The following is a 27751-nucleotide window of genomic DNA, read 5'->3' on the forward strand; positions in this document are numbered from 1 at the left end:
GAAATATTTCCGTCTGGGGTAGGATGACCATTATGAATGGGGTAAGAATCGCTTCAAAGAGCCAATTGAGTGCCGAGCTACCGCTTTTAATAAAAGAAGGGCTTTGATCAAGGAATCCAGAAGACAAGTCATTTCAACTTTCTTTCAAGCACCGAATGCATAGCTACCAAGCAAGGTATACACTTTCCAAGGATCGTTCTCGCTTCTTTCTCGAGAATTTGAGCAACAAGTTCGGCATTTCGAATACCAAAATGATTGCCGATATAATGCAATTTTTCGGTAGCCCATTTCCATATACTGGAGTCAGAATCTCTGACAAATCCAGCTATGTAAAGTGGGAATATAAGTGTATAGCAGGCCAATCTGTGCGAAGGTGTATGGGACGTGCAAGAATTATGCGATGTAACAACTGGGTGCAGTAATTCTATTTGTCCTAGCGACTTCACAGCACCCACACAGTCGAGATATTGTGGGAACAGAAGCAACAAATGTTAGACGCAATCTCATTCACTTTGATAAGATACTGCGAACGCTCCATCTCAGTGGTAGCGTTCGATACGAGAAAGTTCACCACTAAAACGTGAGCCAGTCTCACAACATTCCACGTCTGGGTTTGAATGTCTATCGGGGTATGAATAGTAGACGTTTCCATAGACCATCCTAGAGGGTAGAGTCCTGAATATTTGTTTGATTCTTACATCGCGGTCAGAGAAATCTTTGAGGATAGAATCTAATTCTCTTGCTTCTTGAAGAGAGCTTTCCCTAGCGCGTTTTCCATTTTGAATATTGTTTTGCAAATTGACATATTGCGCCATTATTTTCGACAATTGCCATTTGGGATTCCTAGGAACATCAATGGAAGGACTTTTCTCCAAGTATTCTCGAAGGCGAAAGAAACCAGTTGGAAGAGCAGTACCCGCTGCGAGAGAGGTAATGAGCAAATTTGTGCTCAAACCGTGTGAAAGCACGCATTGCAGTACTTGATGTAGTAAATTGGTCTCCACACTTTCGGATATAGCGAGAGCTCCTCGTAGGTGGCTACTACACCCTCGATTTCCAAAAGGTTGAGTAGTTGAGAGCTTTTCGAACAAATCCAAAAGTAGAGTTGTGAATAGTGTCGTCATTTCCTTTGATGTTTCCAGGTGATTTTAGAACTTTACTCATGACGCCAAGAGCGCCTGTATACCTTTCCAAAGCAATTAAAACGCGCTTTTTGCGAGCCGAACTGGTGTGAAAGATATGCTAAACTGGCGGCATCTATTGTTAACTGTAAATATACAGGTGCTTTCTCTGATTGATGATATGGCTTCAAGAAATCCCAAGCCCCTGATCCGTTGATTTGACCTGCAAGAATATAATGGTCGAAGAACAACTCTTTCGCCTGAACGTCGAGTGCCAACGGAAGATAACGTGGTTCGGTATTCGAAGCTCCTAACTTCATCAGCAGCGAATCTCCACCACCATTGGTGTCATTGATGCGATGGCGCACAGCCGTCGCTTTCCGATGTAAGCTGTCGGTTTCATCTCTGATGCGCAGCTTTTCGGTATCCCGATATCCAGTGCAAATCACCCGGGCTCTCATGCATGAGCCACAAGTCACGGGCGCAAGGTCACACTGCAACTAATGTCAATCGTGATGTAATTAGAAGATCGCGTTTGGAATACCTTGAGTCTCCGAGCTCTACATCTTTCACAAGCTTTAGATGGTTTTCCACGAAAGGACATAATGATAATTCCACACCGAGAACCAAACGAAACTCGGAAATTGATATTACCGCGATGGATAATTTGGCAGGTGTAATTCTATCAATTTAAGCGAATAATTCGTAGAATTACCCAAACTTAGACAAGTTGACTGGTTAGCTGGTTGGTTAGACTTTGAATTGAACTTGGTGATTTCTCTCTCTTTGTAAGAAGACTGTTCGATTTTCTTCGACTTCAACAAGCCAACGGATGGAGAAAATTTGGAAGAAGAGTTACTACTTCCACTCGTGAGACTGATCCACAAACATTCCAAGCCTTACCTATTCTGGGATACATTTCGACGCTAAACCTTTGACCAATGAAAATCATTAAAAGTATTGGCTGTGAACTTCGCCTTCAATCCATTATCTTAGCTAGAGACGGAGAGCGGTACAGACATCATGCCTTTGGATTCAAGGAGAGCTCTGATGGCGCTCATATCTGACCCATCTCAAAGTCCGATCCATGACATTTGTGGGACTTAAGATTGTTAACTCCTTGGTGTAAATACTATAAAGTTTTATGAAAGCCAGTGTCACTTCTCAATATCTCAAATTAAAACATTCCACTTATCAATTCCGTATTATCAAAGCTATCAACCTCTCGAAATGACATTCCCTTATAAGAACGTTCTTCTCATCGGAGCTACATCTGGAATCGGTCTTGCAATGGCTGAACGTCTCGTTCAAGAATGTAGAGTCACCATCGTCGGTCGTCGCAAGGATCGACTCGATGAGTTTGTAGCCAAGCATGGCGATAAAGCGAAATCCATCTCTTCGATATCGGTGATACTGAGAAAGCCTCTCAATTTGCAGCTGACGTGATTGAGAGCTCTCCTGATATCGATTGCGTCTTCCTCGACGCAGGATATCAACGAAAACATGATTTTTCTAAGCCTGAAAGTGTCGATATCAAGGGCTTCAACTATGAGATGCACGTGAATTTTACCAGCTTCGTGGTATTAACTCATGCTTTTCTTCCGTATCTTTTAGAGAAGAAGCAGGAGACCAGCTTCATCTAGTTAGTTACCTCGTCACGACTTCTATGTCACTTCCAATTTGGGAAACGAACATCAGCTAACGAGATTAAAAGCACAACCACAAACCTGAGCATGGTGCCAGCCGCAACTTTAACAGGTTATTCTGCTTCCAAGCAGCTCTCAGCTCATTCATTCTTTGCTTAAGGGATGACCTTCGGGACACGTCAGTAAAGGTCATCGAGTTATCCCCTCCTATGGTTCAAAGTAAGTTTAATGCTCACCTTCCTATTCTATCTCCGCCATCTTGTCTCCATTGTCCCATCACCCACTTCGATCCTCTCATCTTATTCCCGCCCGTTGCTTCCTTGTTGCCCATCCCATCCAAACTAACACTCACGCCAGCCGAGCTCCACGATTATATGGGACCCCACGGTCGTAAACTAGGTATGCCCGCCGGCGAATTTACAGCCAAAGCATACACCGGTCTATGCAGCGGCGAAGACACCATTTTTATCGGAGATTTGGCTTCTGCTGGTAGAATCTCGGATATTGCTATCAAGAGACGGGAGTTGTTTGAGAAATTGGCGAAGTTGATTAGAAGTCATTAAGCTTAGATATCTGGAAATTGGGGAAGCAAGAAAAATGCGTCATAACCCAGTAAATGGAGGGTGACTTATGAGTATACAGTGAGGGCTGGAAATCAGAACGTTATCTTCGCAACAATCCATTAACGAACTTCGGTATTGGGGAAATATAACCGATTCATCAGTACGTAAATATAGCATTTCTACTTCTTCGGAGGATCATTATATTTGAAACGGAAAACAAATGAAATGTTTTCTCATCGACTGCTTATAACAACGAATGAGTCAAAGACTCAAATTTAAATCGTGAATGAGAGCAAAGACCAAGAGTACAAGATAATCCAATCCCAATCCCAAAACATAAAAATTTACTGGTTTGAGAAATTCTAATAAATTCTATACCAATATAAAAGATGTGTTGTAAGCAATAACCTAGCTTATAGATGATGCAACATAGTAAATACAGGAACTTTCCCCTTGTGCGTGCTTGACCATTAATCGGACGATGTAGACAACAAAACTCAGGGCAAAGCAGCTTCTTGATATTGTTTTCGACATCAGATATTGTGATTAAGCTGTCATGAGTACCTCCTAATACAGTAATATTCATGAGGGCTACGATTCCATCTGTAAGACAAGACCGACTATCTCACTCACAGCAAGTCAAGCAACTAATCAATCAAAAGCCAGTTGAACAAGTAATAGTATCGGAAGTGGTAGAACGTTGTTGAGTCTCATGTCGCCATGATAGATTTAGACCCAGTGATGAGCGACGATGTAAACTGTTGTCTTGAACTAGGCATTCTCACTCATACTGTAGGGAACCAACCTCTAGGTTGATTGCGGGGAGTTGATGCTGTAGCCTCGTATGGTCCGTGCACTGGCTGATCATAACCTTCGATGCAGCCTTGTTCTTGTTCGCGCCTTCTACATTCACGACGCGTTTCCTAGAAAGTACTCAAAGAATGAAGGAGAGCCAATCATCGTAAAAATCCGAGATATATAAAGGTAGTGTGCGACGAACAAACTTGGGAAAATAATGGCAGATTGTATGCGTTCATGATTTTTCACAATATTTCCAAAATATGGCCTTGGTCAATTCTCTAGGTCTACATCACCTACAGGACTTCAATATGCTATTAAAGAAGGATACCTGACTGCAGATGCATCTAGTAGTTCTTACGACTGGTATAATGTTTGCGACGATGATACAGGCTCAGAAGTCGACGACGAACTATTAGTTACACCAAGATGTGTAATTTGGTCTCGGGGAGGGGTTTTTCGAAAAAGCTACAATTTTGATCTCGAGAAAGAACCCATTACACAGGCATTGTTGACCTCATTTCCCAGCGTGGGACCACTACCATCCAAGAAAGGAACACTAAAGACACATCAGAAGGGCTCGAATACAAAGGAGAAGGCAATTGTAGTGTTCTTGAAGACGCAGGCGCATGTTTACTTTCTCTCTGGAACTAGTCATGTTATACATTTGCCATTTGAGGTCGAGTCTGCCACTGCAGCACCTATCGGTCTCATTATACAGCGAAAGCTACGTTCAGAAACTAATGTTGCAGCATCTATAAAGTTTCCACGAGTACCACCCAACTCTTTTGTCTCGTCTCAGCCTCAACCATGGTCTGCGACAAGTTCAATCCAGTCCACTTTTTCCACTGCGGACTTGGGTGCTCCTATGCAGATGCCAACTCAAATGTCTACTCTGGGAGATTTGTGGGAACCTCCTTCTATTCAAAGTGATGCAAATTGGCCACGATTATTTTCCTTATCCGATCCATTGTCAGAAATGGGTTTAGTCGTTGCTCAGCCAGGCTTGTCTGATGGCCGAGTAAAGCGTAGGAGTTTCTGGCAAGATATCAACATTGGACCCTTCGGAAGAGATTCTTCATGTATCTCGACCGAACGAATTTTCTGCCAAGGACTCAGAAAATCCTCTTGTACTAGCTATCACCCTGAATCGCGAGACTAGTATGTATACTGTGTGGAAGCTGACTTATGTGGACAAGAAACCATACCGAACGGCAAATCTCGAGTCCCGAGTGGTGCAGCGTCGCGCCGACGAAGCTCATTCATGCCGGGCGGAACAGGTGCTACAACACCCATAGGAAATAGTCAGCAGACGATGCGAGAAAGCTTTGGTGGAGTCACCCCTGGATTCAAGAAAACTCCTGCATGGTCTGAAGATGCGAAAAAAGACAAAAAAATCGATTTTGCCTCTACTCTTGATCCCGATTATGAAGGTGGCATTATGCCCAGGAGAAGCTCCCGACGTGTAAGCTCAATGCTAGCAAGAGCAGATCTATCCGCTTCACACGAGCGGAATGCTTTCTCTGAACTGGCAACTGGTCATCAGCACAATGCAGGTCGACTTCGCGATTCTTTGGGAAGCCAGCATACCAGAACGAGTATTGGACTAAATGGGCAAGCTTTCTCTCAGCCCAGTCAATTGAGCCAGAGCGTCAATAGTTTCCTTGAAGCACCTGTTGACGAACTTCTCGATCAACTTCGTGCTGGGGGTGATTTTGGCGGCTTCAACGATATGGGCCTTGATGATGACGAATTTGACGCTCTTAGACAGGAGATCATCCTTACCAAAGTCTGTAGTGTCTCCGCCGAACATAGTAATCTTCGCTTTTCGAGTCAACATATACCCGCAAAGAGTCAATGTAAGATCTTTATACTACCTGCACCACCGTCTGCGGCAGATGATCAGCAGGGAAATTCAATAGTCATATGTATCTTGGATTCAGACGAGAAAAAGCTTCTTGTAATGACTCTTAACACCAAAGTTCATAGAAGAGCCAACTACAATGACAATGAGGTTTCTCCAAATTCAGATAAGGAAATAACTTTAGTCAACTTAAAGGAAGTTATGAGAGCTCCAGGCGTGATCGATGCTTGCAAATTCGACGACGGCGATATATCTCGGATTCTAGTTTTGACTGAAACAGAGGATGGTTTTGGAGAATTAAGTTTACAAGCCCCATGGAGCATTCTCATGAAGGTGACTCTGCCTGCAAATTTCGTCATACACAACATTCGAAACTTGAGTCACGACCAACATCCACGTGAAAAGAGGGAAGGAAGCTTCAAGAGAGTGCTTAGTCAAGGTCCTCGTGCTTTAAAGGGTCTGCGTAATCCAAAGCCTCGAGGGCTAGTCGATTTGGTAGATGACGAAGGCAAAATGCATCAGCTGCAAATACTCATGCAGCCACGCAGTCCTTACGTGGCTAAAATTCTTGAGGTATGCACTAAAGTTTTACCAGGTGCAAGTGGAGGCGAAGGAATGCTTGTTACATGGTGGAATGCTATGAGGTGGCTTGAGCTCGAATCTGTTGAAACTGCAGATGCAGAATGGACGTCTCTACTCATTGTTCTATTCTCAATGATTATCAGCTTTAGCGCAGCCAAACAGCCTCAGAAGAAGGCTCATGCCACAAGAAAATCACGTGCAGCATTATTACGATCTAGCAGTGGCGGGCAAGTGGATATGAGTTGCTATGAGACTATGCTCAGTCGATTGGCTCCTTATGGAAACCCTATGCCGCCTTGGCTTAACAGTGGTGGATGGAAATGGCTCCTGAATGAACAAGAGGACTCCGGAGTTTTTCCTTCCTCTGAAACGGAAAGCCTTCTATCGACAACCAAGGACAAGGAAACCTTTACTAAAAGGCATGTGACTTTTGCACAAACGTTTTTCTACTCAAAATTGGGCCAGGAAGCGGTTACAGGCTATCTACCGACAGCTACTAATAAATCCCTTGAGCTTCGTCAAGCTGCTCTGATTGATATTCTCACCGCCTTACATTTATTGCGCGAGGAGAGAAAGCTTAACACAACGACAGCCGATTCCTTTAGTACTGGCGTATCTACTCTAACACCGGTACTAACTCAAATTGTCCGATGGCTCAGGTGGGAAAGCTGGATAGATTTTTATGAGACTGAAGAAGCCTCTTTAGTAGATGCACCTTATGACATCGGTAAGCTTCTATACTCTGTGTGCAAGTTGGAAACCGCTCACCATTTTTGTAGATCTCGTTCTCGCAAACAAAATTGCTGAGCCGTTTGATTGCCCATCAATTTACACATGGATTCAGGATTGTTTTCTCGGTCGAAGGTTGATGCCCTTCTTAACACTTCAAGATATAGTGACACTTAGATCTGCCATTCCTACCAGAGGCGTCAAAGATCTTGAGCGATGGCGTAGCTCAACACCAAGAACTCTGCAACTTGCTCAATTTTTTTCATGCATGCAGGATGGATGGTCTCCTGTACAACTCGTAGAAGCACTGTCTGCTTCTGGAGTAGATAGCCTTTTTCTTGAGACTTTACCAGAGGCTATACTTGCACCTCTTCAAGAAGCAATCGTCGAATGTCAAAGTGAACCTCCAACAACATGGAGTCGAGAACTGCTTGCACTGGTTGGTCGTGAAGATGTTACTATGCTGTTAACGCCCGGCCGTTCGGCTCGAAACTTCCAGCCCTCTCTATTGGTGAGTCAAGAGTTCTATTACATCAACAAAAGCTAACATCTATAGCCACCATCACATGAATCAAGTCTGGACGTTCATGCTATCTGCGCATCTACAACGGAAATTGAAACAACTGGAGCGTTCGATGGATCCGCCGAAGTAGATCGTCAAGCTATTACTCGGGCCATCTTCAAAGATGACAGAAGAGTTAATGAAGCATCTAATATTCTAAACACTTTCCGATCTACAATTGCTCGTGTCAAATCCTCACCTGACTGGACAGAATCAGAATTATTAGAAGCTCAAAAAGATCACGCTCAAATGTTGGCTTATCGCACTTTGGCCATACCATCTGGCAAAGGATTACTATATTACAGTGCTCGCATCCCTCTTTTAACCCAAAGATTTGCTATTGGGGGTTTCAATCTAAGCTGTGTCATGAAGCCAAATAACAATACCATAGGTGTTGATAAAAACGCATTCACGGAAGAAAAGGTCTGTTGGGCATTCTTCCACGCAGGCGTATCTGCCGGTCTTAGCATTTCTCGAGATGCAAAAGGTATTGATACTTCATGGATTCTTTACAACAAGCCACAACAAGATCTGAGTAATCGTCATGCCGGGTTTTTACTAGCACTTGGTCTCAATGGCCATCTTAAATCGGTAGCGAAGTGGGTTGCTTTTAGATACCTGACACCAAAGCATACAATGACATCGATTGGACTACTTTTAGGATTGGCGGCATCCTATATTGGTACTATGGATTCATTGATTACACGGCTACTATCAGTCCATGTGACAAGAATGCTCCCACCTGGAGCAGCCGAGTTGAACCTTTCTCCACTTACACAGACTACTGGTATTATGGGTATTGGTTTGTTATATTGTAACACCCAACATCGTCGGATGAGCGAGATCATGGTATCTGAGATGGAGCATATTGATCAAGAAGTTGATGAGGAGCCTTTGAGAAACGAAGGCTATCGACTTGCGGCAGGGTTTGCCCTTGGATTTATCAATCTTGGCAAGGGCTCTGATCTGAAAGGACTTCACGATATGCGACTCACAGAAAGACTCATTTCATTGGCTGCCGGAAGCAAAAAAGTTGACCTTGTACATATCTTGGACAAGTCCACGGCTGCGGCAATAATTTCCGTTGCTCTTATTTATATGAAGTCGGAGAATCAGGTGTTGGCTCGCAAGGTAGACGTACCGGATTCTGTTCTCCAATTTGATTACGTTCGACCAGACGCTTTCCTGCTTCGAACACTTGCACGGCACTTAATAATGTGGAGTAAGATTGAGCCTTCACACAAATGGATCAAAAAGAGCTTGCCTGCTCCTTACAAGAGTCGAAGTTCGTTGCAATGGATCAGAACCTTGACATCAGTAGACCTTCCATTCTACGATATACTGACTGGGCTCTGTTTCAGCATTGCTTTGAGATTTGCCGGTTCAGCGAATTTGACCGCAAGAGATATACTGCTGCACTATTTAGATGAATTTAGACGAATATGTCAAATCGAAGCAGACTCATTTGATAAGAAGTTAGCAAGAAACACCGTTCGCAATTGTCAAGACTTGGTGGCCCTTGGCGTAGCTACTGTCATGGCGGGCACCGGAGATATTGCTGTTTTTCGTAGACTTCGTTCAATGCACGGTCGTGATGATAGTGAAACTCCATATGGTAGTCATCTTGCAGCTCATCTGGCCATTGGTGCATTATTCTTGGGTGGTGGTACTTTCACTTTCGGAACTTCAGATAAAGCAATTGCCGCATTGCTTGTAGCATTTTATCCGATATTTCCATCAACTGTTCAGGATAACAAATCTCACTTACAAGCTTTCCGTCACTTCTGGGTCCTAGCCGCGGAACCTAGGTGCCTCATTACAAGAGATATTGACACTGATCAACCTGTTCCAATACCTCTTCAAATTACACTTCGTGATGGGAAAGAAGAGGAACGCCACACACCTTGCCTTATCCCGGAAATTAATCAAATCAAAACGGTTCGAACGTGCAGTCCTGAATACTGGAATGTTGTTCTGGATCTTGAGAGCAATAAAGCCCACGTGGAAGCATTCAAATCAACTCAAATTCTATACGTTCGGAAACGCCCAGCTCACGATGCTAGCACCAACGCATTCAAAGCTACTCTTCAAGCCTTAGACGAAGCTGATCAAACAGCCAATCAATCCCTTCAATGGCTTTTTGAACTCCCTGCTTTCTCAACACTTACTAAAGCAGAGAGGGCGTTGGTATTGCCGCCCGATCATGGTGGACCAAGGGATATTCATGCAGGCACAGAACAAACATCTGTGGATTCTAGATTGATTCTTGAACATGCGACGCTAGATAGCGGGAATAAGGACAGATTATTAGGATTAAGGTTGTTGTTTGAGTGGGCCGATAAAGCTATGGAGGAGGGAAGAGAGATGAGGTGGATTAGAAAGGAGGTGGTGCAGAGGTTGAGAGCAAGGGTTTGGGTTGGTGAGATGGAGTAGATGGTTTGATTTCGCAGTGAGAATAATCAGATGAATTAATGTGTTATGATGAATGGGACTGGCTTGAAATGGTGTTAAAAGATAGAAGTCAAAAGTTTGGCAGCATTGCAGGTGTTTCTTATAGATAGGGGTGCACAAATACTATTCTATGGTTTTAGATATATCAGATATGAAGACAAGATATAAGTTTGTTCTTCACTACCTATTCTCGCTTTGCACTACTTGTTGTTTCTTATTCAGTCGTTCACCTGAAATTCCAACATTGATGAAAATTTCAGCGACCCACAAAGTAACCCGTCGCGGGGTCTGTCAAAAGTCCTCCTCTTTGCCGCTTACATCACATTTGCTATTTAACGATTTAACATTCTACTTTCAGCAATATGGCCTCTTGATGACCATAAGCGACCTTTTCAACTTTTTGAGTGCAAATTTTTCTTTTATTGATTCATGATGTGTATTCAAAAAGGGACCGGCTCAATACGGGTTATGAAAGTCTTGGGCGATGTAGACGGGATATATAACTTGAATTGGTATCTGGTATTGAAGAGATATCTAAACTTGACCACATTCTCAAGTTATAAAACACAGAAACTATCGATTTTTTTTCTCAATAATTTTTTCATATTTTTGCGTACTTAAGGATTCGAGGGTAGAAGATGAATACCTTAACTCTTGTCACTTTCGTGGCATTGATGGTCTCGTGTGTCTTTGCGGCACCGATTGATCATTTTACTGAAGGTGATGCTTTTCTGTCAAGGAGAAGTTTGAATACTACTACTTCGCACGTTGAACGAAGTGATTTTAATACTACTGTTCCTCACATCGCACGAAATGATTATCCTAGCGCGGGAGATGTGGTTCTTACTTTCTATGCCAGGAATGGTGATTCTTGTATGTATTCTCTATTCTTCTCTCTTTCCTAAAATCCCCTCGTCTCACCACTAACCCCCCTATCTAGTCCAACAAACTTTCCCTGTGGATGGAAATAACTACGTCATTGATAATCCCCTCAAGATTGCAAAGATCGTCGCGGATGGAACGGGATATTGTGCGATCACGGGGTACTCGGGAAGTTTTACTCAGACGCAGAATACGTGTGGGCCGTTGACGGTTAGTCCGGTTAGTGTGCAGGTTTGGGGACAGTGTAGTACGGCGTTGCCGGTGGAAGGGTATGGGTTGGATGTTGTGCCTAATTAGTGTGGGGATGAAAGGGGTGGAGAAGGAGAGATATGGGGGGGGAAGAGGTGGCTAGGAGAAAGATGGGAAAATTGTAAACGGTGATCGTGCGTCGATGATGTTTTGGGTCTTATATGGTGTTCGTTTTGCTTTGTCTGATTGTTCATAGAAGGGGCCTTGTCTCGTTTTCTTATAAATAAGAACCAAAAAGGGTCGCAAGTGATTTGCAGCAATTGATTATTATGACAATACGGAAACGTACTGCAGATTCAATGTCAAATAGTGTACATAACCTAGAAGACCTAACACCTCTCGAGACCCGATTATCGTCTGAACGAAAACACCGTACCCTATTCCTATTCTCTACAAAGCCTTTCCTCTGCCAGGCGCCTCCTCAAACTTCTTTAGCCATTTCTCTTCTTGCTTGAATAATTCTACGGCTCTCATTGCGCTTGGAGAACCATGTTCTGGATCTGCATTGCCTTCGAGTAATGCCTGTTAATTTATTAGAATCTAGAAGAACACCAATCCAGAGATTCGAGAAAGTTTGACAGGAACGTAAAAGAGATTTGCATACCTCGATAACTTCAGATTCTCCCTTGAAGACAGCACCTGCTAAAGGAGATTGTCCTCGATCATTCAATGAGTTGGAATTCGCACCATGCTGAAGAAGAAGTCGAACGAGTGGTGCATGACCGTGGTAGGCTGCTAACATTATCTATTTTCCAGGTCAGAGAGCGTCCATTGATTCAAAAGTTGTAGCATCGAAACCCAAATCATGTGAGAGAATAAATGTCACGTGATATGGAGTTACCAAGACTTGCTGGGCGTCGTAGCTGACAACATAATCAACGATTCTTAATCAAAAACTAAAACTTACGAGACTATCACCTTTCTCATTTGTCATATTAGCCGGTAGTCCTCGAGGTAAAGCTTGTTCGAAAATCTCGACATCCCCATTTCGAGCTGCGTCGTACATCCTGGTTGCTAAAGCTATGGCTGCGGGTGGGAGTGAGGCGACCGTTGCGCCGTTTGAAGGGTTTGGATCGGACATCTTTGGACGACAGTTGAGAATGATTACTTCGAGGAGGGAAGGTCAATGATAATTCAAGTATTAGGTATTGGATGTCGAGTTTATATGTAAGATATATGTATCTATAATTTTGATACAGTAAGATTCGGGGCTGAAGATTATTAATCTTGGTTCTGGATTGGTCTTGTGGATTTGATTAGCGATTCGATTCAAGAGTGAGTGATGACATCGTTATATTTAGTTGTGTCTTCCTTGTAAGATCTTACAATAATCACTCCATATAGTCCGTCCGCTAGTACCCGCTGATATCCGCATACATACAAAGCTTCCCGAGGTTCTCTCCGCATTATTATATTGATATCAATATCAATATCCTCACTTCAATCTCGTCAATCCACAATCTTAAAAATGCGACCACTCCTCCAATTCTCCCTCAAATCTACGCTCCCTAAACTCGTCACTCCACGATTTTACTCCACTGCCAAATCAGGTCGACCACAATTCATTTCCTCCTTCCAAATCCCGACCCCGCATTCTAACGGTACCATCCGTGTTCTATCATTATGTCGCCCCGAAGCTCGTAATGCTATTAGCATTCAATTACTACAAGAATTGCGCGCGCATGTAGATAACATTGCGGCGGAATATGACGCAGAGGGAAATGAGATAAGGAAGGTTAGGCCGCAGGGAGAAGATGGACCAACGAGAGCTTTGATCATTACCAGTGAGGTTGACGGGGTATTTTGTGCGGGAGCAGATCTGAAAGAGAGGGCTACTTTCACCCCGGAGATGTATGTTCTTGTTCATTTATCTGGTGGTTGAATTGCAATACAAAATACAGACTAATCATAAATAAACATCAATTAGGACTCAAACATTCCTCCATAATCTCCGCTCCACATTTACAAAACTTTCTGCACTTCCGATTCCAACCATCTCCGCAATTTCCTCGGTTGCTCTTGGTGGTGGTCTCGAATTGGCTCTTTGTACACACATGCGTGGTCTTGCTTCTACGGCCGTCGTTGGTTTGCCAGAAACGAGACTTGGTATAATACCCGGCGCGGGCGGAACACACCGACTTCCAGCTTTGATAGGGATCGGAAGAGCGCGGGATTTGATATTGACAGGGAGGAGAGTGAGTGGTCCGGAAGCGTATTTTCTAGGAATTGCGGATCGCTTGGTTGAGGTTAAGGAGAATGAAGGGGAGGGGGAGGGAGATGGACAAGAGAAGGGAGATATGATGAAACGGGCTAAAGAAGCCGTTTTGAGAGAGGCGGTTCACTTGGCTGGGACGATTTGTGAGGGAGGTCCCGTGGCAGTAAGGAGTGCATTGAAAGCTGTTGGCTGGGCGAGGGAAGATGTTGAAAATGATATGTATGGAAGGGTTGTAGGGACGGAAGATAGAGATGAGGCGTTGGCTGCTTTTAGAGAGAAGAGGAAGCCCATTTTTAAGGGGAGGTGAGGGGTTCATTGATTCATATGGACTGAAATTTGCGAGGGAACAACTTTGATATTCATCAAGTGGAGTCATGGTCAACAGTAAGGCTGAGATGAAGTTGAAACCAGCCAGAAAAGACAGGGAGGATAGATGAAATTGGGCATCATAACGAGATATGAATATGGACTGGAAGCTCATTGCGTCTTGGGCGTCTCGGTTACAGATTGATAATATCAGGAAAATGAAGGGGTACCTGCTACGAAAATTATTGCATGTTACATTATACAGATATATTTTGTACATCAAAATTAGATTCGACGTTACACACGCTTATCTGATCATGCTCTCCTCTTCTTTTTGAACATCATCTCTGACCTAAAGAAACCGTCCCGTCGATACCCCCTTTTATGAAGTTTGGTAGCTTGGTAAAAATTGTCTCAGCAATCGGGTTCTACATCATCGTTATACGACTCATCACCCTTCTGTTTTTATCATTTCATCCGACTCACTCAGTCAACTCATACTTTCCATCCCTTGTTTTCATCCCTCTTCTCCTCCGTTCTTTGTATTTCTTCAAAGTACCCAATACCAGCTACAGCAAACGTAGCTTCTAGAGCCTAGAGTGTCTCGGGACTGGGAGTCTTGTGATTCATTGAGTTTGGAAGTTAAGCTGGGATGTGATGAGTTGTGTTGTGTAGGCATGTACTTGATGCTGGCGATGGGGTTAGACTGGAATTGGGATTGGGATTGAAGATTTGAATCTCGTTTGGGAGAGTGATGAATGAAATTCGAGAGGAAGGTGGGTTAGTGAGGTTGTGGGGATTGGAGGAAGAGAAAGGGGAAGGGAGAGGAAATCATAGGGAAGGGAGAGAGCAATCGAAGAATATTTGCAGATTGGGACGAGACAAGAAGACGATGAAAGGAAAGAACGGAAATATGGATAGTCAAAACATTATAAATAGAAGAAGAAGGAAAATGTAAGGAGTTCGGAATCTTATTTTATTGTATATTTAATGTTTTCCAGCTAAAATATGGGATTATTCAATTTTTATATTTTAGTTTATTTATTATAATAAGAGAATAAATTCAAATTCCTTTGGAAAAATATCTTGAATTAATCAAATTTTATAGAAAATGAATAGAAGGTTTTTATTATTTTTTTTCAAATAAGATTTTGATGGAGTGGTAAAGTTGAAATTTTTAATTTATTATGAAATTTGTTTATTTTATATGGGAAAATGTTATGTGTTAGAATTTTTGAAAATTTTCGATTTCAATTCTAAATAATTAATCAATAAAAATAATGAAAAATATTTCAATTACTTTTTTATATTTGAATTACAATTAATATTATTTCTAATTTTTTTTCAAAATAAATACAAAGATTTGAATTAAATATTAAATTTATTAGTTTATATGATGAAAACCTCATTTTTGCGGGGATTTTTGTCACATTTGTCACAGGGGTGCGATAAGTAGGTTCCAGAACTCTTACCTATCTCCCGTCCTATACCTCTCATATAAACTGAATGATGAGTAAACTAATCTAAATCTAGGATTAGAACGATGGGGGCTTCGTTGATAGGGCTCTGACTAGATTGTGATTTGATGTTGAACAAGATATGTTGAACAGAAGTTGAGGAACGAGGTACCATAAGATAGATGGTAAGGGGAGTGATACAGAGATTCTGTAGGGAGGGGTATGTAAGAGTAATAGTGAGTTCGAAACAGATGAAAGAGGATGGTATCGTTGATGTGTTAGGTGCTGGTTAGGAATATCGCTGTGGATGAAGTTTACTCCTGAGCCTTTCGCTACTTATCGACATACCACCTAGGATTTCCGAGAGAGGAGTGAAGGAAATACGAGCCATGAGGACATGGAAGCAATGGACCATCTAGATCAGCACTTTCACCTGCGTTGTAATATACCTATCATGTAGGCTGATCAAACCATTTATTATTTTATCACCACAGATGTCCAGGTCCGAAATGAAATCGAAGTATGTTATCTCATGGGGATACTTTTAAAAAAGCCAAAGAGATTATTGTAGTATTTTATTCAGGGAAAGCATCCCAGGACTCCAAGCATGATAAAACATCGAAGTAGTCTTAACAACCAAAGCGTCCTTGTGTTAAACAAGATGGCTCTGATCATCTTTATACCCATCCATACTGATATGAGTCGATACCGATATCCGTCGGATATACGATGCTTGGGTTACGGCTATCTGGACTACATATAGGATCCGAATACGGGGCCGCGTGGGTTAAAGATAAAGGCGAGACTTGAGAACTATAGAAAGATTTGAAAGAGTTCGACAAACTGAAGACTGACAGCAAAGTAAAGAAAGAAAGAAGACTACTGATGCTTATAATTACAGCTGACATCGCAGAATCTTGAGGTGAAAAAAAGAGAATAACGTAAAAATACTTACTTGACTTACGAAAATATACATAAATATCCAACTCCACTCTTGGCATCTGAATTCTATCGCGCAGCACAGAAGAGCAGTATCACCCAGTGTACTTCAATGAAAGTTGGGAAGGCCTACCAGAATTTGATTCCAGATCACTCTTTTCATTCGCGCGCTTCCAATTCCAAACTTTCTTCTGTAATGTTTGGAGCTAATCCTACTCTAGATTAATAGTCTATTCCAAACTTCACGTAGAGTAAAAGTAAAGGTTAAAATCAACATCTAACTTTAACTCAGGGCCGGGCCGCCATGTTAGTTAGTGTGTATTCCAGATCAGATGAACAATCGTTCGTTAGTCAAGCGGAACAAGACTCAACCTACAGCCAAGAAGAGTCCATGCGCCACTTACTCGAACGTTGCAGGAACGGAAGCATGCTTTCGCTCCAATTAGACCGCACCCCCATTTTTGCATTTCCCCTCGTTGTTGTTCCTGTAAGCTTACCAAGTTCACCATAGTCCGATTCTCAAAGAGGAAATGTTTGTTGAAGACAGTGGAGTAGACAAACAAATAAACGCAAGTGGACCAATAAAAAATCTCCTATTCCCAGAGTGATCAATCCGAATCTATACCCGAAACGAAATTCTCGCAACTCGTATCGAGCTTTACGAAATTGAGTAGATGAATTCCGCACTTTTGGTCTTCCTATCTCGAAGTCTCGAAGAGAAGATTCACGTATTGTGGTTTTTGTCCACCCTCATTCGGACATTTCTACATGCATCAGAAATTACAAGTTCCTTGTTGTGGGGTACATAGCGTCTTTCCCGGGGTTTTGAAGTTCCACCTCATCGGCATTTACAGGGCCCAATGGAATATACAAAGTGACCTTACCACTGCGTACCTAGTCGAAAACTCGCTACAAGCAACAGGGTTCTTTTCTCCATGTTCCATTTGGGGAAATAATGGGACAAATGTGATACCGTGAAGATGGAATCCACCAATTGTCTTGAGTCGAAGCAATGGAACGGATCAGACGGGATAGGAAAGATAACATAATAGCAAGCGCTAGATTATGTGATGTTGAATCTCAAGTGGTCGGCTAAAGGAGAATATACCACGTGAACCCCGCAAGATGCAGGAGTGATGAAATCTATGTGACTACTTTCACGGGAAGAGGTTAGAAACGCACCAAATACCTCGATACCGAGATGAATTTTCATCTACACATGTCGGCTTTCAACCTGCCAAGAGAAGTCTCTCCGGGTCCTATTTTGTAAACTTCATTGGTGCGCTTTTGACATTCTGGATATTTGGAATCAGTTTCTAATTAGAGTTATCAGGCACAGGGCAAGGAGATAGTTACTAGGACCGCGTGCCAGGTGGATCAGCACTGGGGGAGATATCCTGATACACATCGATTCTCAAGATGCATGTTGGATCCACCAGTCAAAAGCTTAGAATTTTCGGAAGTTCGGAAGTTCAGGCACGTATTTGACATAATGTTGATTCGAATGTATGAATAGATGCGGCGGCTGTGTGAGTGTATGTAATCAGAGAGATCTTATCTCTTGTATTATTGGGTTGTTATGACAAGGAAACTAAGATTCGAGAGTCCCTGAGAATGGGACGGCTATTGATCAGTTCCATATTAAGTACATAGAGATGAACCTCTAGTAACATTTTCCCGGCAGAGTAGGCTATCTGATAAGCAGCCAAGAAAAATAGAGGAGAGGCATGGGATGAGAAGTTCCTCAGTATATCCGTACTACATATAAGCTCCAGATCTCCCTCACAGATTGTTTCATCTCATCTCCTCACCATCATCATCCTTTCTCATCATGTTTTCTCGGATCCTCCTCCCGATTTTAGGGCTAATTAGTCTCGTTGCTGCATATGCAAATCCAGGTGCTTGTTCTGGTAATTGCTACGCTCATGATCCTGCCTTGATCCAACGTTCAAGTGATGGAACTTGGTTCAAGTTCAATACCGGAAATGGTATTGGTATTTGGAAAGCTACTGCATTAGCTGGTCCTTGGACTTATGTTGGTGATGCTTTGAGTAAAAGTAGTATTAATTTGAGTGGAAATAGCGATCTTTGGGTATGCTTCCTCCTTTTCACTTCTTTAACTTATGTTGTTCTCTCTATCTATTTATTGTGCAGTTGAAGAATAAAGACAAAAATATAAAGTGACATACTAATCACAATATAGGCACCTGATGTTCATCTCATCGGCTCCACTTACTACATGTACTATGCTGTTTCGAGTTTCGGCACCCAAAACTCAGCAATCGGAGTTGCAACCTCCACCACCATGGAAGTAGGATCATGGACCGATCATGGTGCTACTGGTGTAGCATCCTCACCCGGCAAACTTTACAATGCTATTGATCCTAATCTTATCTTGGTCGGCAGTACCTATTAGTTCGTCTCTCCTTCCTTTCATTCTCCATCCCTAACTCCCACACAAACTAACTCCCAACCCATAGTCTCAACTTCGGTTCCTTCTGGGGCGACATCTACCAAGTAGCCATGGCCTCAACCCCCACCAAAGCCGGCAGTTCCGCCTCCTACAACCTCGCCTATAATTCTAGTGGCACCCATTCCGAAGAAGGCTCCTACATGTTTTATTATTCCGGATACTACTACCTCCTCATTTCATCTGGTATTTGCTGCCACTACGATACCTCCAAGCCTGCCCAAGGCGCAGAATACAAAATCATCATGGGAAGAAGCAAAACCGCGACTGGAAATTTCGTGGACCAGAGTGGGAAGGCTTTGTCGGCTGGTGGCGGAACGACTTTGTTAGCTAGTCATGGGAATGTTTATGGACCGGGTGGACAGTAAGATTATTTTCTTCTTGTCGAAATTTCATCTTGAGTGTTTTCCATATGGGAATATCTTGGAGGCTTGATACATACACATTCACATACTAACCACAAACTAGGGGTGTCTATCTCTCATCCTCCGGACCAATCCTCTACTACCACTACGCAAACCCAACAATCGGTATCGCAGATGCAAATTATCTCTTCGGATACAACTATCTCACCTTCACCAACGGATGGCCTTCTGTCTAAATCGTCTGTGGTTTTCTCTCGTTCTCATACTATATGATTGGCCTCATCCAAATTGAGGATCGGAAAGATTTCACCAGGGAAACTTGAAAAGATGGGCGAGGAAAATAATTCTCGAGGGTCGAGATCTCGTCACTGGGTGAAAGAATCTAAAAAAAAAACGGGGGATCAGAAGAAGAATTTTGTATATACTTTTATGGTTTGATTGGAAATTCGTTGTACATACATACTTCACTGTAAATAAAGATATTTGACATTTTACGAATACATATAAATATTCTTAACCAACACTCACACTCATGGTTTTATTCCTATCCCTATCAACCTACTCACGAACCAAGTTCCAACACAGATAAATCTATTTACTACAATATCACTATCAGAAATGATATTCCCTTACTATTTATCCCAAACATTCGCACTAACAATATATAATGAACATTCAGATGAATCATGATATTGAGATATAATAATCTTACATCGAACAATCCCATCCCTCTCCAACCCATCATTTTATTTCATTTTAAAGGTTCCAATAATAAACAAATCATTAACTAATTAGAACATCACTACTATTCCGTACAAAAATTAAATCTAATACAAAATATCAATGAGTATAGTCCAAAAATAATCTTTTAACATTACTAATTAATATCCCTCTCAATTCAATAATATCATTACATTACAACATTAATACACTCAAACATAAACACCTCCTACAAAAAATCACATATTCCGCATACCTACTTAGTATATAAGAATAGACCTCAGGAATCACTGTCTCCTGAATTCACGGTTTATTCCATCTACTAGGTAGTCCTATTCTATCTGATATTAACTGTAATATCAGAATATAAGAATATCAGTATTAGGGTTCGTTCCGATCGATGTTTTTTTCTCGATATTAGACTAATATATTTATCAAACACAATATTAAACCCAATATATATTAAACTTCATTAAATCCAATATACAACTAAAATATTCCAAAACAAACACAACCCAACATTCAAACTAATAAAATATCAAATCTAATAATCTAATAATCTTAAAATAACAAATTTTCTCAACTTTTCTCATATAATAATTAATAACAATTTTTGAATTATAATAAATAAATATATTTAAAAAAAATATTATCTTCTTCATTTTCAATTTAATTTTATGTATCCCAATATTATTTCAAATATATCAACCTTAATTAAATATACTCAATATATATTAACTTCAATATTTTAATTATCCTTACCATTTTATTATTATTAGAGATTTCATCAAACAAATAAAAAATCAATCCGAATAAGCCCTAAGATTAATAAATAAGAGTTGTATACATATATTCATGAATACTATATCATACATCATCCACGTTATTCGCATCATCGACACCTAACAATCCAGGGCATATAATTGATGAATGCCATCTATTCATCCATCCATTCATTCATTCATACATACATACATACATACAAATCATTGATATCAAGCCACTTGACCACCTTCCGACCTTCAAGATCAGTACTTTCATATCTCATGACTCAACGCCACGCCCAGCATACCCACCCACCCATCCATCCATCCATGCACCATATAAAATCCAGCGCCTTGGATGTACAGACCCATTTTCACCACTATGATATAAAATAAAAAGGTTGATATGAAAAAGTTTTTCCAAAGGATTGTCTAACTGGCCAATTCTCTACATCAAGCCTCTCCTCCCATTCTACATCACTTTCCCCAAAAAAGATCTACTCTCTATCAAGTGCATCCAACTCTGCTTGAACAGCTCCTTTAGTAGCGATCTTTTTCACTTGTGTATCCTCCAACTTCTCACCACCAGCTCTCCTCATTTCCAAATCCTCAATTGCTCTGATCTTCTTTTGTAATCCTCTCTTCTTCTTAGCAGATGGACTACCATCACCACCTGGGCTTGTGACTGATAATTCCGGTGTTGAAAACTGTTGGGTTGGAGTAATTGGTTTTTGATTCGAGTTGATTGATAGGTTCTTCATTCCACCTGCACTGGTTGGTGTACCTGCGCCTCCATTTGGAGATACACCTCCGTTTTGACGTTGGTTTTGATGGGGGTGAGGATGTTGATGAAGGTTGTGAGGACCACCGTTACCATGAGTTCGAAGCTGAGATGGAGAACGCATGTTGTTGTTACTCTTTGAGCGACTACGTTGACGATCTCTACGATCTGGGCTACGATCACCACCTGGACCTCTTGGAGCATCAGGGGTTCCAGCACCAAGACCACCTACTTTAGCCTCTGCATCCTTTAATTTCTTTGCTTCACGCTTCTTCTTGTTCTTGAGTGCGGCCTTTGAAAGATTTTCATCTTCAACAGCGCCTGGGACGGCGGGTGCAGCACCTGGAACAGAATTCTCGCTTAAATCAGCACCAGGGACTTGTCTACGAGATCGACCAAATCCATTGGTATTGACCATTGATGTACCATTGCTGACAAAATGAGCAGATCCACCTTCATCTTCACGCTTAAAGTGAGATGGGGTAGCTTGGCCACGTGCTCCAGGAGGACGATAAGCTCCTGCTGGCTTGGATGGTGTTTTCACAGTACCCAAGTAAGCGACAGCCGACGAATGCGGTTGAGGAACTGGGCTCAAGAAGTCTCCAGCTGGGAAACTTTCGGGGCGTTGTGGTCTCCATGTAACGTGGTATAACTCGACCATATCCTCGTTGTACATGATTCCGCCAGTGACGTGCCATAATCGAATACCGTTATCAACTCTCAATCTGGGACTGGTTGTGGCTGTCAAGATGTACTTGCTATCAGGACTCCACTCGCAAACACTAGGATTTCCACCTTCAATTGTGCAAATCTTTCTGTAGTCCTTTTCGACATCGTAAATGTCCATTTGACCAGCTAAGTTTCCGAAACCGGCCACCAAAACAAATCGACCAGTAGGGGAGAACAAGATTGTGTTTCTAGGACCAAGGGGGAATGTATGAGTTGCAACAGCCCTTTGGTTAAAAATGGTTGTCTTTGCTGGCATGTATCCGTAAATGACACCAAATTCTTTCGAGTTTGGTGACCATGAAACATCGTGAATTGGCCCCTCCTTGTCAAGAGTGATTCTAGAATCGAATCCACCATTTGCGCTCAACACATACAATGTAGTCTCTCCGTAGTAACTTTTGTTCGACTTATCAACATCTGTTTGGGCGAGAACAATCAAAGTTGTACCCAATTGATTCCACTTCAATTGAACCTTGTCGCCCTTGAAAAATGTCTTTTGCGAAACCGGGGCATTGAATTGAGGAACGTTGAAAACCTTGACGGCAGATGGTTGACCCTGACGTGATCTATTAGCAAACCTCCCAACCTAAAAATTAAACATTACATACCTTGCGCTCTGGAACGAAAACAGCTACAGAATAGTTGTTTCCGGGAGAAACTGCAAAATCCGCAACACCCTCAACACGAAGCTTGTTCCAAACCGTTCGCAAATCTCCACTCTCGTAGAATTGAACCTCATTCGTAACATTTCGGGCGCAATATTTCTCATCGAAAGTGTATTGAAGGTTCCAACCGGTTTGTGATTTTTGCACAAATCTCCCAACAACTTCCTTCTCAGCTCCCTCCGCGATTTCCTCCACTGTACGCCAGATCTTCAAGTTCTTGACCGCATCACCATTCTCGTCCTTTGAGGGTCTTTCCCAAGTAATGACGTATGAACCGAGGGGGGAGAAGCCCAATTCGTAAACATTCGGTGTAGGAAGAGTAGTGATGGTGCGACCATCATGTGTGTCAATGACAGACACTCCGTCAGTAGAAGCCCAAGCAAAGTACCGACCGCATGGCGAATAGGTACAGCAGCGAGAGTTACCTTCGGGTCTCTGGAAACCAGGCAAAGGTTGATAGACGGGTGCGGCATCCAAGATACCAATCCCTTTCAGTGTTCTGTATGCAATTTGTGTCGGAACTGCCATGGCTAATGAAAGTCACAGTAAAATTCTTTTTCGGTAACAAATTGTGGATATTGTAAAGTCTTCTTTGTCGTGCGGAATGTCCTTGGGGATTGGATTCGAGATGGCTTGAATGTCGAGACGAAATCCTTTTAATGGGAAGTTGTCTTGATGGAAGTGAATCGAATAAGTTCTTCGAAAATCTCGAGATTGATGTTGTTGTTCGTTGTGGGTGGGCGGTGACTGTGCGAGAAATTTGTGGAGAAAAAATTGGTAAGGCTATTTTGTTTAGGTTATTGAGATGATGTCAAAATAGATCAACAAATGGGTTTTTTATTTGATGTGATTTCTCGATTTGCTGTTCGTCAAGTCGACCGTACGAAGAAGAAGAAGATATTTTAAATTGAGTGTATAATTGTCTTGACACTGATGAAGGGATTTCGGGAGAGTACCGTTGAAATTGAGCGTGTAGAGAGGGGAGAAGGGAGAAGGAAAGAAAAAGGTGGAAGGTGTTGTTTTGTGTTCTTTGTTTAGTTTGTCGCTTGTGCGTGCTAGTATAAGTAAGGCTGAAGGTTTGATGTGATGTGATGTGGATGTGGATATGGGTGGGAGGACAACAACAACCCTTTACTCTGATTAAACTCGTAGTACAGTCGATATTAAATAGAAACTTACGGTTGGTCTACCATATCTGGTTTTGAATGATATTATACGTTAGTAGTACCGGATCGATCCCATTCAAATAAGGTTCGATACACCTCAGCCTTGTATATATATACATACCTACCTAGTAGTACTATCAAGAACCGATCTCCATTAGTCTTTTTCTACTATTCACCACAACCCCTTTATTGATTCACAACCAAACCAACTATATGATAAAAATCATCCCACAAGGTTCACATCTTCATCTCCTTACACTCACCCCTTCACCACATCAACAACATCACTCGAACTATTCTTCCTGACGAAAACTTTTTACTCAGCCTCCATAATCTTATATCGTACTACCCCAGCATCTTAAATTACCGAAGTCTAGCGCTCGTGATACCAACTGTCTCAGAGACTCCATAAGGCTGATGTATCATCCCGTGTTTTCAAACGTCTGGATTGCAGTTCGGATTTCGGAGAATGGTATCATCACTTTCATAACCTATCATTTCAGGTCAATCCTACTCTTCTCCGCGCATTTATTCTAAATTATAGGGCTGAATGATACTATATGATTACTGGTGGCTGATCATTCATATCATACCCAATTGACCTACAGATGACCATGCAGTTGTCTTTGCCCATTTCACTAACCCAATATGCATCAAAGTGTTCGAAATGCAGTTCCCAAAATACTACAAGTTCAAACATTATTCTATTATTTTCTATCGTTGGGTATCATCCGCACATGTACATCACTCTTACAATCATTATCTCATCCCTTATCAACATGTCTCGAAAATCGTCCACTCACGCCATCACGCCTTTTCTTCCATCCCAGTCACAACCTCATTCCCCTTTTCCATGTCTTTCTCACTTGCCCTCATCACTCCTGCATTTTCTGTATCCATCGCCATTTTCTTTTCCTCCTTTCTCTTCGCCCTAGCAGCTCTCTTATCATTTCTCTCTTGTTCCTCCCTCATCTGCTTAATCAACGGACTCTTCGCTCTAATCTTGGATCCCCATTTATAGAAAATGAAAGGAATTGGAATAAGGATGACCTGCACCAATCCCAGAAGAGTTCCAGCCCATTGCGGGTTGAGCGCGCCATACATCGCCGGTCCAGCCAATGGTAATGTACCTCCAACAATTGATCTGACCACACTATTTCCCGCCAATGCCGATGCCGAATAGATACCGTATGAGCCAGCGAGATAATTTGTTCCGTAGATAAACACTAGGGTATTTCCTGCCCCAAAGGGAATTCCGGCGAGAATAGGCCAAATCCAATGGATGGTGATGGGAACGCAAGTCCAAGAAAACCAGATTTGACCAATGGGACATAAAACAGCTGCTATACAAATAATGCTGACCGAAGCTTCGGGTGGGACTTTTCCGGTCTCGGGATCTTTCTTGTGTGAGTTGATCATTTTGCGAATGAGTGGTTCAGCAATAATTCCGAGCATAGTTCCTAATCCGATTCCTAGGAAAGCAAGACCGGTCTGTCCAAGACTCCATCCACGCATGTCTGTAAAAATAATCGGGTATGCGACAAAACAAAGATAAAGGATACCATAGATGATCTAAAAGTACTGATTAGTATAATTTATTCTCGTGATATAAGTTTCATAGCCGAATCATTATTGTATATCAGATGAAATTCCCAATAGCCCGAACGATAGTTCGACAATCGGAGACTTTCGATGTCTTAATTCAAGCAAGTCGTCTCGACAGCTCGAGAGACCGATCCATTGTGAATCTTGGATTGCTTTCAGACATTGAGTCTCCAATTGAGGATCTGCAGTCCGAACTATTGGAACTTGATTTTACAATACCAAAATTGACGAAGCTAAGTTATGAGAAAAACCTACAGCAATATACGTGTTCCAAAACCAAAGAATTGGCTCGGTGAAACTTAGGACAAATGGTCGAGAAAGATTAATCTTTAGGATCTCAAAGACTATAATCGAAATTCAGTGTCTGTCAATAGTTAAGAATTTCACCATTCACTCACAGCTCTTCTTTTGATCGTATCGACACCAATATCGCTCATCGCCCGTTTCTTTTCGCATTTTTGCTGCTTTCTTGATTAGAATGACTGGTGCATAAGTCTCCTTGACAAATCCACAAGCTATCCATGCGCATCCGGAAAGTATCATCACAATCCAATTTGTCCATCTCCACCCTAAGTATTCTGCAGCAAAACCACCAATTAGGGGGCCCGTTACTGGACCATTCATTGGGCCAATACTCCAGATACTAAAGACCAATGCACGGTATTGGTCAGTTGTGATATCTGCAACTGTTCCAGGAGAGTTTGATATCATAGCAGCACCTGCAAGCGCACTGTGTTCATGTTAGTACCGATGAAATGTGACGAATCGCATTATAACTTACCCAACAAACCTAACACCCAACACTTCCCCTAATGAAGTTGATAAAGCACAGGGTAGAACCATCAAAGAGAAGAAAGCCAAAGATCCAATATAAACTGGTCGCCTACCCCAAATCTCACTCAATGGTGCAAGAACCAAACTACCAGTCGCTAACCCCAGTAAATATGTCGTCACACCCAATGTCGCTAACGGTTCACTTGTGACGGAGAATTCTTTCATCATTCCTGGCATACTGGATGTATAGGACGAACTATACAAAACCGTCGACCATGTCGCAAAACTCACGGCAAAAATTGTATAAGATCGATACCACAAAGGCCAATTCCTTGGATCGTCAGGATCGTTGTCTTCGAAATCGACTTCGAATGATGGGTTTCGTGACCCATTAGTCGCGTATGAAGTACCAGTCCTCGTGTAACTTAATTGAGCGTGTGCAAGCTGTTCGGCAACCGTTTCAAGATTCGGTGTGAGAGCGTGTTCGAGAGGAGCGAGAGGATCACTGTTGATCGAATCGGATGATAGAGATGTGATAGAAGGAGCATGCGAGAGCGGAGGGTAGTGGTTTTCATGATCTGATAGTGAAGATGCGAGAGTTACAGAAGCTGTATTTGAGGATTTGAAATCATGGAGATCATCCTTCTCAAGGCTTCTGTTGTCCGTCATATTGAAGTGATAGTGCAAAGACTTATGGGAAAACAAGCCTTTTCCCTTATTCTTGTCACCCAAACGTACTTAAGAAGAGGTGCACAATGCGCTTTGATATTCTACTCATGAAACTTTGATTGATTAAGAAATACTAAGAACAGTAGTGAGTAAGTAAATAAGTAAGTAAAGATATTGACACTGCAAACCACTTTCTGATGGGGAGGGAATCATTTATGAATAAGAAAAAGCGAATGTATCCATGATGTGAAAATTGTGGGCATTGAGGATCTTTAAAGGTCGAGATAACAAACCTCGCAATCAGGCAATCTAGTACCTACCCCGGTTCCCATGCGCAAATCCATCGCGGCCACTAATTCCGCTCAAGCTTTTTTTTTTTTTTTTGGTCCTCTAGGCAAATCTTGCTCAAAAAGCATAGCAGTCCCGGGTACAAGTGCCTACCTAGTACGGAGTAAGTAGTCGAGGATTCCGCGAGTTCGTGAGTGAGTGAGTGAGTGAGTGAGTGAGTGAAAACTGGTGGCTAAGTTATCATACGAAGTAGGTATGCTGCCTGTCAGAGACCTGTCGAGCCTGTGAGCCTGTCATATGTTTTCATTTCATGTTTCCACTTTTGATACGAACTTCATAAGCACCCAAACACTTTACGTGAGGTGTACATGGGCTGTTGAACATCTTTCGA

At 42.0% G+C, this 27751-nt stretch overlaps 9 protein-coding genes across 9 annotated transcripts; 5 read left to right on the top strand and 4 right to left on the bottom strand.

The window, feature by feature from the left end:
- Positions 1-539: 539 nt before the first annotated feature.
- Positions 540-1725, bottom strand: EAF02_011212 (uncharacterized protein; the record flags this gene model as incomplete). Its single annotated transcript, XM_038907258.1, has 3 exons — positions 540-1127; positions 1187-1615; positions 1666-1725. 3 exons carry the CDS (start codon positions 1723-1725, stop codon positions 540-542), a joined length of 1077 nt encoding a protein of 358 aa, XP_038753002.1.
- Positions 1726-2351: 626 nt separating this feature from the next.
- EAF02_011213 (uncharacterized protein) lies at positions 2352-3330 on the top strand (the record flags this gene model as incomplete). The annotated part of the gene is made up of 4 exons (XM_038907259.1): positions 2352-2479; positions 2575-2680; positions 2836-2986; positions 3125-3330. The coding sequence occupies 4 exons, from the start codon at positions 2352-2354 to the stop codon at positions 3328-3330; spliced, it is 591 nt and encodes a 196-aa protein (XP_038753003.1).
- A 941-nt stretch (positions 3331-4271) lies between these two features.
- On the top strand, positions 4272-10298 carry EAF02_011214 (uncharacterized protein; the record flags this gene model as incomplete). The annotated part of the gene is made up of 5 exons (XM_038907260.1): positions 4272-4291; positions 4414-5156; positions 5328-7301; positions 7354-7814; positions 7860-10298. The coding sequence occupies 5 exons, from the start codon at positions 4272-4274 to the stop codon at positions 10296-10298; spliced, it is 5637 nt and encodes a 1878-aa protein (XP_038753004.1).
- Positions 10299-10954: 656 nt separating this feature from the next.
- EAF02_011215 (uncharacterized protein) lies at positions 10955-11495 on the top strand (the record flags this gene model as incomplete). The annotated part of the gene is made up of 2 exons (XM_038907261.1): positions 10955-11189; positions 11257-11495. The coding sequence occupies 2 exons, from the start codon at positions 10955-10957 to the stop codon at positions 11493-11495; spliced, it is 474 nt and encodes a 157-aa protein (XP_038753005.1).
- Positions 11496-11701: 206 nt separating this feature from the next.
- Positions 11702-12678, bottom strand: EAF02_011216 (uncharacterized protein). The gene is made up of 3 exons (XM_038907262.1): positions 12355-12678; positions 12052-12192; positions 11702-11969 (listed from the first exon to the last, which is right to left on the bottom strand). Exons 1-3 carry the CDS (start codon positions 12526-12528, stop codon positions 11838-11840), a joined length of 447 nt encoding a protein of 148 aa, XP_038753006.1. The 5' UTR covers positions 12529-12678; the 3' UTR covers positions 11702-11837.
- A 237-nt stretch (positions 12679-12915) lies between these two features.
- Positions 12916-13969, top strand: EAF02_011217 (uncharacterized protein; the record flags this gene model as incomplete). Its single annotated transcript, XM_038907263.1, has 2 exons — positions 12916-13298; positions 13375-13969. The coding sequence occupies 2 exons, from the start codon at positions 12916-12918 to the stop codon at positions 13967-13969; spliced, it is 978 nt and encodes a 325-aa protein (XP_038753007.1).
- A 4226-nt stretch (positions 13970-18195) lies between these two features.
- EAF02_011218 (uncharacterized protein) lies at positions 18196-19435 on the top strand (the record flags this gene model as incomplete). Its single annotated transcript, XM_038907264.1, has 4 exons — positions 18196-18456; positions 18568-18779; positions 18845-19198; positions 19303-19435. The coding sequence occupies 4 exons, from the start codon at positions 18196-18198 to the stop codon at positions 19433-19435; spliced, it is 960 nt and encodes a 319-aa protein (XP_038753008.1).
- Positions 19436-21180: 1745 nt separating this feature from the next.
- EAF02_011219 (uncharacterized protein) lies at positions 21181-23386 on the bottom strand (the record flags this gene model as incomplete). The annotated part of the gene is made up of 2 exons (XM_038907265.1): positions 21181-22749; positions 22802-23386. The coding sequence occupies 2 exons, from the start codon at positions 23384-23386 to the stop codon at positions 21181-21183; spliced, it is 2154 nt and encodes a 717-aa protein (XP_038753009.1).
- A 1445-nt stretch (positions 23387-24831) lies between these two features.
- Positions 24832-27072, bottom strand: EAF02_011220 (uncharacterized protein; the record flags this gene model as incomplete). Its single annotated transcript, XM_038907266.1, has 4 exons — positions 24832-25596; positions 25885-25973; positions 26028-26359; positions 26411-27072. The coding sequence occupies 4 exons, from the start codon at positions 27070-27072 to the stop codon at positions 24832-24834; spliced, it is 1848 nt and encodes a 615-aa protein (XP_038753010.1).
- Between the last annotated feature and the right edge of the window lie 679 nt (positions 27073-27751).

This window comes from Botrytis sinoallii, assembly GCF_014898435.1.
Source record: "Botrytis sinoallii strain Bc 23 chromosome Unknown BSIN_030, whole genome shotgun sequence".
NCBI lineage: Eukaryota > Fungi > Ascomycota > Leotiomycetes > Helotiales > Sclerotiniaceae > Botrytis > Botrytis sinoallii.

Excerpts from the sequence above, each read along its gene's own strand:
- EAF02_011216 (XM_038907262.1), bottom strand. The coding sequence starts at position 12,528 with ATGTCCGATCCAAACCCTTCAAACGGCGCAACGGTCGCCTCACTCCCA. Across the intron at positions 12,193-12,354 it reads ATGAGAAAGGTGATAGTCTC|ATAATGTTAGCAGCCTACCA; the intron begins GTAAGTTTTAGT and ends CCTGGAAAATAG. Across the intron at positions 11,970-12,051 it reads GAGAATCTGAAGTTATCGAG|GCATTACTCGAAGGCAATGC; the intron begins GTATGCAAATCT and ends ATAAATTAACAG.